This window comes from Zootoca vivipara, chromosome 11 (assembly GCF_963506605.1).
Source record: "Zootoca vivipara chromosome 11, rZooViv1.1, whole genome shotgun sequence".
NCBI lineage: Eukaryota > Metazoa > Chordata > Lepidosauria > Squamata > Lacertidae > Zootoca > Zootoca vivipara.
In genome coordinates this window covers 33162839-33176756 of record NC_083286.1, presented here as the reverse complement: position 1 = coordinate 33176756, position 13918 = coordinate 33162839, and the positions used below count along the sequence as shown (strand labels likewise).

General features: G+C 40.1%; 1 protein-coding gene across 2 annotated transcripts in view; it reads left to right on the top strand.

The window, feature by feature from the left end:
• The window catches only part of RASGRF2 (Ras protein specific guanine nucleotide releasing factor 2), a 92074-nt gene that overhangs the window by 39055 nt on the left and 39101 nt on the right, over positions 1-13918 (top strand). For both annotated transcript variants that reach the window (XM_035099765.2, XM_035099768.2), the window contains exons 8-12: positions 1925-2034; positions 3148-3266; positions 10668-10828; positions 11704-11770; positions 13206-13342. In XM_035099765.2, coding sequence (XP_034955656.2) covers positions 1925-2034; positions 3148-3266; positions 10668-10828; positions 11704-11770; positions 13206-13342 — 594 coding nt within the window. The remainder of the gene's footprint in view (positions 1-1924; positions 2035-3147; positions 3267-10667; positions 10829-11703; positions 11771-13205; positions 13343-13918) is intronic.

The window sequence follows — 13918 nt, the reverse complement described above, 5'->3', positions numbered from 1 at the left end:
CATAACAACAACAACAACAACAACAACAACAACAACAACAACAACAACAACAACTTATTGTTTATACCCTGCCCATGTGGCTGAGTTTCCCCAGCCACCCTGGGCAACTCCCAGTCGAGTGTTAAAAAGAATACAGCAATCAAGAAAAATAAGGTGCAAAGACAGGCTCTTCTTGGAGGAACGGAGAATTAGCCTGGGAGAAGGAGCCTGCTGGGTTTCCTGCAGAAATAAGTGTAGAATCAGGGAACTAAAGTGTTTCTTTTATGTTTGGAGGAATATAGGTTTCTATGCTACCTAGTCAGCTTTAAGCAGTAGCAGATGGTGGGGCAGAGCTGTGGGGCTCACCTGACCTCCAGCCAGTGGCATACCAAGATAGAGAGAAATGAGGCGGCGGCAAGGTTGGCACAGTACCAGTGGAACAGACTTGATCAGCTCTGCTACTGCATTTGCACCTTGATCTTGTAGCTGCACACACACACACACGGAAATGCAGCAGTGAATGTTTCAGTTTTTGAACGCCGAAAACCCGCAAGTAATTGCTTCCGTTTTCAAATGCACCCCGGAAGTCGAACGGCTTCTGAGGCGAGTCTCTTAGTTTTCTCCATTGAAATTGCCGACTGCCTATTGCGCCTTGGTTGTCGAACATTTTGGAAGTCAAAACGGTCTTCCGGAACAGATTATGTTTGACAACTGAGGTTCCACTGTACAGTGGTCCCTCGACTTGCGAATTTAATCCGTTCTGAATGCACATTTGTAAGTCGAAAAAAGCGGTTTCCCATAGGAATGCATTGGAAACTGAAAAATTCGTAAGTCGAGTAAACTGCATCTAAACCGCAATGGTTTTCCTTTCGGATGTCAAAAAAAAAACGTAAGCATGCGGCCATTTTTTTTCATTCGTAACTCGAAATTTCGTAAGTCGAGTACTTCGTAAGTCAAGGGACCACTGTATAAGAATGAACTCCACTAAGCTCCAGTCTTACCTACTGCCCCTCTCCTCCTCTAGTGTATCCCCAAGGAAGAGATGGAAGCTTTTTTTCTATTTCAAATTAATTGCAGTTTGTTGTGTCATTGAAATCCAGACAAACTGTGGTTAATCTTAACTATACTTTGCTGAAACAAGACAACTTCAGGCTATACCTTCTGGATCTGGCATGTTTCCATAAATTATTGTTCAGATTAATCACAGATTAGGGTCCAGAAAATATGATGTCTGAATTTAAAGTGAAAGCTTCCAGTCTTCTCCTCATGACTAAGCCAGGGCAGGGAAACAGTGTACAAGCCCAAGGTGCACCGAGGCTTGTTTTCATGATTTAATCTTCAGCATTAAATCCAAATGCAGCCATTTCAACTGTTTAAAATATACGGTATATATTTTACCATTGCCAGCCTAATACAAACCCACACCAGGATTTTCATTTTATCATGTGATAAAGTGTTCTGGTAGCCTGAGATTGATGGGCTTCATGATAGACATATCAGTTTTGCATGTTAAACACATTTAAGACTAGTTGAACAACTGGAAAGGAAGGCCTCTAATCAGTTTGACATCCAGGCAACTAATTCTATGTAAAAACTAATGGATCTCTAGATAGGACTATGCATCCAGATGCACCTCCTGACAGTTAAAGAGGCCTAGGTGAACAGTATGATGTGGATTGGGTACATCTGCATTCACTGCACATCTGGAAGACAGAATCTCTGCCACTGAATTGGGACCACTATTAGATTTTCAAGTTCCTTATTTAGCCTGAAGATTTCTTCTTAATGTAGAAAACATTTTAGTTGAGTGAGTTTATGCTGATAGAAGAAAATAAATGCAAGGAATTAAACAACAATTTTCTTTTTAAATGTTCATTTTTTTATTTCAAGACCAAGTGTGCTTTTGAATATAAACTTGCTGATAATCCCTTTCACCCATCTTTAGATTCCTAGATATATAATAACCCTCCATGAACTTCTGGCTCACACACCGCATGAGCACGTAGAAAGAAAAAGCCTTGAATTTGCTAAATCTAAGCTAGAAGAGCTTTCAAGGTGAGATTCCTTTTGTTCTATGAATATGAGGCTAAAACAGAAACTGTGGATTACAAAATCAATGTGTTATTTTCAAAAGATTGAATTATGGTATCTTTGGGCACAGCAAAAATAAACATGCAGTGTCTCCAGAGAGCTGAATTTAACTTTTAAGAGACCGTTCAAAGGCCAGCATTGCATTGTGTAAACATAGTTGTGCCTAAATTATTGATAGGGATTTTATTTTATTTTATTATTTTGGTCTTGAGCTGAATTTAAATAGTCTTGAGTCTCCTCACATGATTTCCAGCAACTGGCATTCAGAAGCATATTACCTCCAGTGGTGGAAACAGAGCATTGCCTAAGACAATAATGCTATGCAATAAGTAATTCAACAATAAATCCACCTAAAACACAGTAAGGGACACGGGTGGCGCTGTGGTCTAAACCACTGAGCCTCTTAGGCTTGCCGATCAGAAGGTTGGCGGTTTGAATCCCCGCGACAGGGTGAGCTCCCATTGTTCTGTCCCAGCTCCTGCCAACCTAGCAGTTCGAAGCATGCCCAAAAGTGCAAGTAGATAAATAGGTACCGCTCCGGCGGGAAGGTAAATGGCGTTTCCGTGTGCTGCTCTGGTTTCGGTGTTCTGTTGCGCCAGAAGCGGCTTAGTCATGCTGGCCACATGACCCGGAAAAACTGTCTGCAGACAAACGCCAGCTCCCTCGGCCTGTAAAGCAAGATGAGCACCACAACCCCAGAATCATCTGTGACTGGACTTAACTGTCAGGGGTCCTTTACCTTTACCCTTTTAAAACACAGGAACATTACCAAACATGCCAAACAAAATTAAACTAGGTGTACAGCATGCTGCAATACAAAGGAAATTTCTATTTTAAAAACCTTTGAGTGGTGCTAAAAGGACACTAGGCAAGCTTCTTTGGAGAAAGGATTTCACATGTAAGTTCCAATGCCAAAAAGACTTTCTAGCCATCACCTAGCTAGCCTCACATGGTGGTGGGACCTGGAAGAGAGTTGTTCATGGTGAAGGTTCCTAATAAGGTATGGGAAAGCTATATTTGCTTTATGCATGCACTTCATTTCTTGAAGCTGAACATTCCCTTTTCTCTTTGCAACAGAGTGATGCATGATGAAGTGAGTGACACAGAAAACATACGGAAAAATCTGGCAATAGAAAGAATGATAGTAGAGGGTTGTGATATATTATTGGACACCAGCCAAACTTTTATACGACAAGGTAAGACCATTTTCTTTAGCATGCATTTCTACAGTATTAAGATAGCATAGCTGAAAACCAGAGTTAATGTTGGCATCATTGGGAAAAATAAGGGTGCAATATATAGCTGGCACCATAAGTGTGTGATTGTCCAGATACAATTCATGAATATTAACCCCACAGTTTGGGCTGCTGCTGAGCCCCACCTCTATGCTGTTTTTTTTCCAGGGGTCATGAAAAACAGCAGCACAATAATAGTAAACCACCCGTGGGAAAGTAACATACACAATAACCGGACTATCGTCTTCAGTGGATCAGAAATTATCTACAGCAACATGGAAAATAGGTCTGTCTGGCCAATAGATGTTGCAGTCCCAGATGATGCCAACATTCGGGCAAAAGCACAAGAGAAACTTGGAGTACTTGAAGCTTTGTCAAATAGTGGAGAGATTGTGAGAAATGAAAACAGCTGTCTTTTGTTTCCGTTCTTCATCTGTGCTTCAGGAACAGCTCAAAATGATACAGTCTGATAATTTCCCCCCCTTCAGATTGTCTTTTCAGTGCCGGAGCAGGAGAAAAGTTATGAGAGTATTACATTATCTGGTATACTTGAAATGCCCAGGGACATGCATGTCTTCTGGAAGACCTCTGCTGTGGAAGCTCAGAATTTATGGTACACAACTATGTGCAGTGCAGGTTAACATAGTCATATATGTAGGGTATCCATTATCAACTAAATATCTGGCATGAGCCCCCTTTAAGAGAAGTAGCTGTGACCCAGGAAGCCAGCCACTGGAGAGCTTAACTCAGAGGTGTTGCCTGGCTGGAGAAGCTTGTTACTCTGTGAAAATAAAGTTCGTTCTCCCATACACTCAGCTTGTAGTGAGTCTCTACGTAAACAGAATATAATACAATTTACACCAGGGGTGTGTCACCTTCCAGATGTTATTGGATTCCAGTTCCATCAACTGCAGCCAGCATGGCCCAGTGGTCAGTTATAGGGATGGAAGGATGTCTCCATTTAGGTTCTCATTTTCACCAGTCTAAAATTCAGCTCTCCACATTTGTGGATTAAAAAATTCTCATGAGAATTCATGTGAACTGAATCCAATTTCACCTGGAGGGACAGAGTTTCCTTACCTCTAATACACACTTTTATCAACACCAGTTGCCCAAGTACCAGTTCTTCTGTAGCCAAAATTTCAAACAGCAGGTTCCAGGGGAACCCAAAGGTTTTCAGAAGTACAAACCAAATCCTTCCAGAACAACTTGATAGAAGGGGAACCTCAAGACAGCCCAGTGAAGTTGAACAGCAGCAGCATTTTGCCCTGCAGTGTTTTGTTGCAGGCCCAGTTTATGATCCATGAATGTTTCCAAGAAGAAAATGAAAAATGAAGCTACTGACACCAGTAGTTAAACACTATTAGGAAAGTCTGTAGCCACTTGCTCAGCTGTTTTCCAGCGACCACACTGAGCAAGCGTCATATACTTTTGTATTGTTTACAAAAAGAGAGCAGGCAGTGTTTATCTTAAAATTTCACACTGTTCTGATTGAACACAATTCTCTGCTTCATAAGTTTTGAAAGTGAAAGTGTCACAGATTGAAATCATCATCTTGTGGAAGTCATATTGAAAAAGCAACACATGACAAAGAAATGGCAAATCCTTGATCTTGTTATAAATATTATTGATGGCTGGAAGAATTTCACACATCTACAAGTTGATGCTTACGCATTTTAAGTGCTCTTTTTAGCTCTCTGAACAGCTGATACAAAAACAAACAACAGAGACCTCATCTGGTCTCCTAGGAATTTAAAGTGTTCTCTCAGCTGTCAAAGGTTTTCCTCTGATCAGTATTTACCCCAGCATTATCTGCCAATGATCTGGATTTAAAATCTGGATCTGTGGAAGTGACAGGTGTAAGACTTGCCACTGGAATGGCACCAACAGTCAGTGTACCTGGCACTAACTCAACCCCTTTTTGATGGTCCTTTGGAGCACTGATGCTGCAATTCTACACACAGGTACCAGGGAGAAAGCATCCTTAAAATCAATGGGACTTTCTTCAGTGTACAGTGGTATCTCGGTTTACGAACTTAATCCATTCCGGGAGTCTGTTCTTAAACCGAGACTGTTCTTAAACGGAATAGCGCTTTCCCTAATGAGGCCTCCCACCGCCGGTGCCCTCCCACCGTTTGGCTTCCGTTCTTTATCTTACTTATTTCACAAGATTTATTACGGCTCGATTGTCATAAAAGCGATTTACAGAAAGAATAGATAAGTATAGTTTTGTACGGTCAGTCTGAGAAACAGATTGTTCTGCAAAATGTACAACTATATAAATTTAAATATTTCTTGTTAGACATTGCATTGCTGGTCTTATAACTTCTCACTTTCATGGTAACACACAACTTTGCTGAAGCTAGGCAGTGTGTTTTTGAATGTATTGTTAAAATTATACTTGAAATGTATAAGACCAGAAAGTTTTACTTTCCTTGTGTGAATTTCCTTGTATGACTTAACTCCATGTTGTAAGCAGAGTGTAAAAACAAAACAAAAAGCAACCTCCATTCTTATGGAATTAATATGTTGTGTGTAAATTCTCTACGCTGTAAATTCTCTGTGTAGTATACCATTCACCTATACTTTTGTGTATTAAAATATTATCACTGAGTAACTGCTCATATCTGTGCCAAAATTGTGCAGAATTCAACACTGCATGAGTGGACTTCTGCTAATGCAGTGGGACATCCCTTCCTCAACCTTCCTGCAACCCCTGAAACAGATCTTGAGGGTGTATGGAATGCTGCTAAGCGGAGGAGTGGAAGATGGAATTAGAAGTCCCTTTTGCTCACTCGTGTGTGTGTGTGTGTGTGTGTGTGTGTGTGTGTGTGTGTATAAAGTAGTCTTAAGCATATTTACTTGGAAGCAAGTTTCACTGCATTCATTTGGTTTACATTCATTTGATTTAAAAGAGCTTCTAGGCACATTTAAAAAACAGTCACCTTTACAGAGTCTCATGTGACCTGATGTCATGCTTAAAGCGTTTTTATTTGATTGAGTTAGCCTGTGTGTTTAGCTTTTGTGAGCCAGTGAAAGAAACAGCATTGGCATGTAAATCTTGCATGCATAGGTGTTGATGCACATATGATGAATCCATTGGTTGTGGGTCACTTGGAGCCCTGCATTGGGAAGTGCCTTTCGCAATACAGTACCCATCATCTTTAGGCACTTGCTTCCTCATATGTATGTATAGGAATTGAGCCTTAATACCTCAGTAATGTTTGATTCTGCATTGTGTGTCTACCTAAAATTATGTGCATTAATAAACTATAATATGGCAACATTTTTAATAGTACCTTTTTATTATTATAAAATGAAATACTGCATTCTCAAAGGCACGTATTTTCAGGGCTCTGGACAATGTTATATAAAAAAAGTGAGGGAAAATCACTTCACAGCTACTTTAGAAAAGTCAGCTGCTATAGTACTCCTTGTTCAAAGCTTGTTTTGATTTCTTTCAAGCTCTTGAGTCCAAATACTAGAGAAAGCTGTTTTCACTCATGAGTTGAGACTGTTAATTTGGACGCAAGGGGTATGAATGAACTTTCCAATAAATATGTTTAAAAACATGCTTGTGCAGGTTCATCTCTGTGTTAATGGATATAGTTTAGGGTTGCAGGTGGCGCTGTGGTCTAAAGCACTGAGCTTCTTGGGCTTGCCGATCGCAAGGTTGGCAGTTTGAATCCCCACAGCGGAGTGAACTCCCATTGCTCTGTCCCAGCTCCTGCCTACCTAGCAGTTTGAAAGCACGCCAGTGCAAGTAGATAAATAGGTACCGCTGCGACAGAAAGGTAAATGGTGTTTCCGTGCGCTCTGGTTTCTGTCACGGTGTTCCATTGCGCCAGAAGAGGTTTAGTCATACTGGCCACATGACCCAGAAATCTGGCCGTGGACAAACCCTGGCTCCCTTGGCCTGAAAGCGAGATGAGCGCCACAACCCCATAGTTGCCTTTGACTGGACTTCACCATCCAAGGGTCCTTTACCTTTACCTGTATATAGTTTTGGGCCTAAGACTTGATGAACCTTGGTTTAAACTTCCATTCTGCTATGGGAATTTAAGGTCTCTTCACATTTTTTAGTCCTTTGTGGGGGTTTTTATTATTATTTGTTTGGAAGATTGTTATCGTACCTTTGATATATATATATATATATATATATATGTGTGTGTGTGTGTGTGTGTGTGTGTGTGTGTGTGTGTGTCCAGTGTGTGTAAATTAAAAACAGTAATACAAATTACACACATGGATAAAATTCTTTGGAGGGGAGGCAAACTTTGCCAGTTGGTCACCACTTCCTCCCACCATGTTTTAGAGAGACTCCCAATATTATTGAGCAGATTTGCATAGGGCACAATCACTGTTAAGAGAAAGGGTGAGATCAGAAACTGGTAGGAGTGATCCAGCAGAAATGTGGGCCCCAAGTGGCAATCAGATGGTTGTATTAACAGCAGCAGGGTCTCATAAGAAGATCCTAAGCAATTCGCTAGCCTGTATATCAGTGCCATAAATGAGTAAAAATTGTTCTGGTACAATGTGGAGACTGTTTGGTGGCTGTTATTGTCCATTTGAACTAAATTAACACACCTTGGGCATATATTTTCAGGATTCAGGGCAATGGAAGTAAGGTTTCTCATCCCACTGTTGTTGTTGTTGTTTTCTGTGTCTCAATATTGCAATATAATTGCTGTTGTCATGCAGGCTAAGCTGCCTTTCAGCTATTACAGTAGCTGATATTTCATCAAATGGCTCCTTTAAAATGGAAAACCTTTTAAGACCCAACCTGAAAAGGCAGCGGTCCCTGATCAGCGGTTTTCAACAGAATGATGCTGCAGTGGTCCTACCCCACCATAAGCCTTTTCAGCTTTTCAGAATGTACCTGTTTTGACAGAATGGCTGCCTCCATGCCAAACCTACTTATCCCATTATATAATCAAACTGTCACTCTTCTTTGTATTTTATCCCTCTACTTGAAGACATTATGGTTAAATTATTTTTATTCCAATAGCTACAGGAAAAAAAAGAATCTGTTCAGGGCCCTGTCCTACCATTAAGGAAATGTGGGGATGGAGGGAGCAGCATCTCTACGGCATGTCCTGCACCCCCTAAATCTAGCTTGCTGGCCTCAGGTGTGGCGTAGAAAGCTGCTCCTTCACCAGTATTGAAGAAAGATTTAGATGCCACTTCTGTGCATAAAAATGGGGAGAATAACTTGGATACCAAAAGATCTGTGTTGCATATTTACTAGGAACTATACCACACTCCATCCTGCTTGATTTTTTTAAAAAAAATTCATTGCATTATGAAAGCAGAATTCAGAATTAAAATATATATGTAATATAATCCAGACTGCCCTGTGTGACAGCTGAAAATGATTCCACTTAAAGAGAATGGATTTTCCCTTTGGTTTCCTACTTCAGCTTTTCTTGCCAGAGGCTCTCGTGCCCTTCAGGAGCAGCTTTTTAGGAGGTGCAAGATGTAAAGTGGGAAAAAGTTCTGATACATGCAAATATAATAATAATATTTAGGGAGGCTTTTAATGTTTAATAGATTATTTTATTTTATTTTTCTGTTGGAAGGCGCCCAGAGTGGCTGGGGAAACCAGCCAGATGGGCGGGGTATAAATAATAAATTATTATTATTATTATATTATATTATATTATATTATATTATATTATATTATATCCTACCTTTTTCTCTGACAGGGACTCAATGTGGCTTTCAGCTAAAACAGAAACAACTGAAAGCCTATATTTAAGAAAGCAATGATTTAAAAACAATTAAACATTAGTATGTATCTGCCAGCAAATTTGTTGATGCTACTATGCCAAACATTGCCAAGCTCTGATGCACCTTTACTTGCAGGCTGCAAAAGAAGGGAAAGCAATTGTAAATTCTCAGCACACACTTTTGAGATTACTGTTTAATGTGGTTTGCTTGTGTGGTTTTCCGGTTCTGTGCAAATCTGAGGGATCAAAATAAAGGGGGGTGAAATCTTTTGTTCAGGAGTGCACCAGAAATAGTTAAGATCACAGCATTAAAGCAATGAGGAAGTAGTGAACACAGAAAGGAGAGCAGTACATAGTCTGCAACCATCAGTGGAGCAGTTCAGATGGCAATTTCCCCCAATTTATCAGATGGTCCCTGTTATCGGGTAAATCCAAATCTACAGGGGAAAAGCATAAATACTGGTGCTGTCTGAGGGCAATGTCATATGGACTACACAAATAAAAAGGAGAATGTTAACAGCTGCAAACACACAGTAACCTCTGTTGAGGACAAGTCCACAGAATGAGAAAAAAATCCATTTACAAGACTTTGTTGAAAAACAAAGGACTTCAGTAGGCATCAAAAACAAAAACAGTAGAGATGGCATCTGTCTGACATGTAATGGGAGGGACTTCCATTATCAATGTTTTGTCATTATTTTATTTTATTTTATTATTTTAATGTTTCCATTCTTCTGGAAAAGTTTTAGATATGTATAAAACAAACTTTTAATAATCAGTCCCACTGGTGGTTGCTTTGGGATCAGTGGTTGGAATTACGTTACTTTGTTATCCTGAGTGAAAATAAATACAGTAATTTTGAATAGCAAAGGCAGATTGAGTTTTGCTATTGCCCAGAGAGTCTAGTTATTGGGTGAATAAGAAATATGAATGAAGTGAATTTTTTTTATTGTTTGCTGAATTTTGTCCTACAGTTGATGATATTCTTTTTGTGTAATTGAAATTCTGTAGCCCTCTGCAGTTAGGTTGCTTAACTTCTGCTGACTTCAATCCTGTGCATTGGCCTTAAACAGCCCATGCAGAGGATTATAGTCAAACACTTTCCTGCAGGGTAACCCAGTGTAGTGTTTGTTGCACTACAACTCCTATCATGCCTGACTCCTGGCCATGCTGCCTGGACAAAGATGGGAGCTGGCCACAACATCTAGAAAACACCACACTGGCTACTCCTGCTTTAGTAAAACCAGTGTAATTTGGATTGTCATCTCTACCAGTGTGGTGTAGTGGTTAAGAGTAATCTGGTGAACTGGGTTCGTGTCTCCGCTCCTCCACATGCAGCTGCTGGGTGACCTTGGGCTAGTCACACTTCTCTGAAGTCTCTCAGCCCCACTCACCTCACAGAGTGTTTGTTGTGGGGGAGGAAGGGAAAGGAGAATGTTAGCCGCTTTGAGACTCCTTCGGGTAGTGATAAAGCGGAATATCAAATCCAAACTCCTCTTCTTCTTCTACTTGCCCCACATGGTGCGCTAAGAGAGATATACATAATATCAAATAGATAATGAGGTATATAATATCAAATAGATAATGAGGTATCTTATATTTACAATATACCATTTGCTTTTGTAATCACTAGGTACTCTGATACAAGTACCTTCCGTTGAGAGGGGGAAACTTAGTAAAGTTCGCCTGGGATCATTGTCTTTGAAAAAAGAAGGAGAAAGGCAATGTTTTTTATTTACAAAACACTTTTTAATTTGTACAAGGAGCTCTGGAGGAAAGCTGCATCTACTTAAGGTACAGTGTTTTCATAGTTACATCATTTACATTTAGCATGGTGGAATGTAGGGCACAAAGTTCCTAATTCTGGTGTTTCTCACTATGTGTTACATTTCATTACTGCATGGTAGTTTCATTTAGGACATGAAGGATTTTTATGTATTTCAGTAAATTGAGCAACTGAGGCAATGCACAAGAATTGCCTGGAAACGATATCTCAGTACTGTATGGGCAAACTTACAATTTGAACAGAGTGTTAGCTTTTCTAAGCTAATTGTAATTGAAATTGAAATCTGGTCACGGAAATGTTACAGGAACAATTTTATTGCAAGGGACACACCATCCATTGCACGCCTTCATCAACCAGCTGGTCGCATGGTCGGACTGGCCCTGCATATATATATATAATGCCGTTTCCAATGATATAGCCTTCTAGTATAACTTTACAGGAAAGTATTTTTTCTTGAATTATTCCCCTACATGGATTGAAACTGTAATTTATTCAAATCTGAAAAAAATAGGTCTGCATTAATCTGTTTTTCTGTTTGGGATTCAGGTACCTTATTTATTATATTCACATATTTCTCCCATGGAGTTGCTAGGCTGGTATGAATGAGTGTGCCATGCCATTAATCCTATCAGTAAAATTGATTTTATTTGCTGTTGGTTAATACATTGCGGAATTATTTTAATTGGAAAAAGGAACACATGCAGCTTAAATTTATCTTCATTTTTTGGAATTAATAATGTTCCTGATTTTTGCAAATGTGTTCAGCTTTTGGAACAATCCTTTCTAGGAGACTGTGTAACATTAAATTGCATAATTTTGCATAATTTTAAGTGGGGGAGAGGATAAAATAGATTCCTGAAAAAAGTATTATTTATATCCCTAGGCAGGAGGTGTTCTCTCGTTAATAGAATGCACACTAATTGAGGAGGCTGATACGAGTGATGATGACTGTAAGTTATATCAAACTGTTTCATATAATTATAATGTTTACACAAACATTGGTGTATTTTTCTGTGTATAATGAATACAGTCCCCAGATAACGTGTCTGTCGCAGCTCCCAAGAAAACACAGGAGGGAAATCTACATACCACAAGCCTTTTCTGCCTCTCATAAGTTGGTCAACCTCTACTGCTGCTTCCACCAAACCACTCCCCTCAGTCCACCAGAGGAAGACAGACTGGAATGATAATAACTGTGCTCCCCCAACAGCTGTTTGGCAGTATGAGAGGGGTTTGATTGCCAGTGCCAATTGACTGGAGAGCAGGAAGGTGTGCAATAATAATAGTAATAATAGTATATTTATACCCCGCCCATCTGGCTGTGCAATAGTATCTCCCCTCTCCCCTTCTCCAGCTGCTTGGTGCAGGGAAGAACGGAGGACTTTTACCCAGTGCCAATCACCTAGAGAATGAAGGGGAGCCCACAAGGGATCACTGAGATTGTATTGCACATCTCTCTGCATGTTTGTGGGTTCACTGTGTTGTGTGTGAGAAAGAGAGAGAGAAAAGAGAAATAAATGTGTATGTCTGAGTGGAACTCCAATACTTACCACTAAATGCAGCTAAAAAAAGGTTGTTCAGCCCTGCAATAAAAGGAATGGGTGTGTGCCTAGTTGTTTCATATGAATAGGTGATTTTTAACTGGGAAGTTGGATCAGTGGAATGTTGGGCAGATTGCGGATTTGGGGGGGGGGGCTGGGCATTGCATCATATCTGATTTGGACCACAATCCAGGGATCGCCAGGAACTAAGGCTGCAGTCTCAACACGTACACCTTCAAGTAGGCCCCATTGAACTCAGTGAGATTTAAACTCTAAGTAGGCATGTATAATATAAAAGATATAAAGGAATTATGCTCTCAGGTTCAAGTTGCAAAACAAGAAACCATATGAGGTTTGGGTGGCTTCCTGAATTGAGAGGAAACTACTTGGTATCTGGGGCAAAAACTGGGGCTCTAAGCTTTCCATTGCTGTAGGTTTTCCCAGTCGTTTCAGTGGAAGGTAGAATTCTCTATGGGTAGTGGGGATGCATCCATGAAAGTTCGTTAAACAAAAATGGGGTATTGAGGGACATGTGGACCAGAATTCGAAGCTGAAGAACATTTTAAACTTGTTTTTCTCAATCAGCAGCTTCCCATGGTACATGGCAAGCCATTTCTGAAATCATAAACATCATAAACAGTTTGTGATATGCCCTGGGAATCCAGTGTTCGAAGTAGAAAAAGTAACTGTGCTAATGAATAGCCCTGGCAGGGGCCTAAATCTTGCCACACTGTAGACAAACAGATGCTGCGTGCAGAACAAATTTATCTGGGTTGTGCCTCGAGTTTTTATGCGCCTCAGATTTCCATCTGTAATTGCTTTGTTCTTCGCTCCCTTTGTGAAGTGAAAGGTTCTGGGCAAGTGTTTGGACATCTTGACTTCAAGATTGTGGTTGAACCAGCAGATGCGCCTCCTTTTACCATTGTCCTGTTAGCCCCTTCACGGCAGGAAAAAGCAGCCTGGACAAGCGACATTAGTCAGGTAATTTCACTTTCTTGGAGATTACATGTTTTGCTCAGCACGTAATAATAATTTCAAGGCTTGACATGTAGGAAATATACTTACTTTGGTATCAGTAACAAAATAGTGCGACCTGGGTTCAAATTTTTTAAAAAAGGTAACTTGCCCATGTTGAACTGGTGTTAGTTCAACAATAAAATAAATAATAAATAAATAGACTTTGATAGTGACGGAGGAAGAAACAGTCAAGAAGAGATACAATGCAAGATTAGGCTACACCAACTGCACGAAATACGTGTACCTCTTCGAAGGGGTGGATGATTTTGGGTTAGGAATGCCATGAAGTGGAGTACGAACCCTTTTTCAAATGAGGGGCAGACCATGGCCCGTTCTCACATGAATACCAGCATCAGACTTCATGAAAAAATGCTAATTGCAAACACAATCAGTTACATTTAGAGTAACTCCTGTAAGGTTGCAAGCCTCATACTAGTTACTCGAGAAGAGTTCAGTTGTGATCTGTAAGCTGCTTGTGAAGCAAGCCAAAAGCAAACAAAGGGACATTCATTTCCCCTCTGCTTTGGTAATGTGATTGGT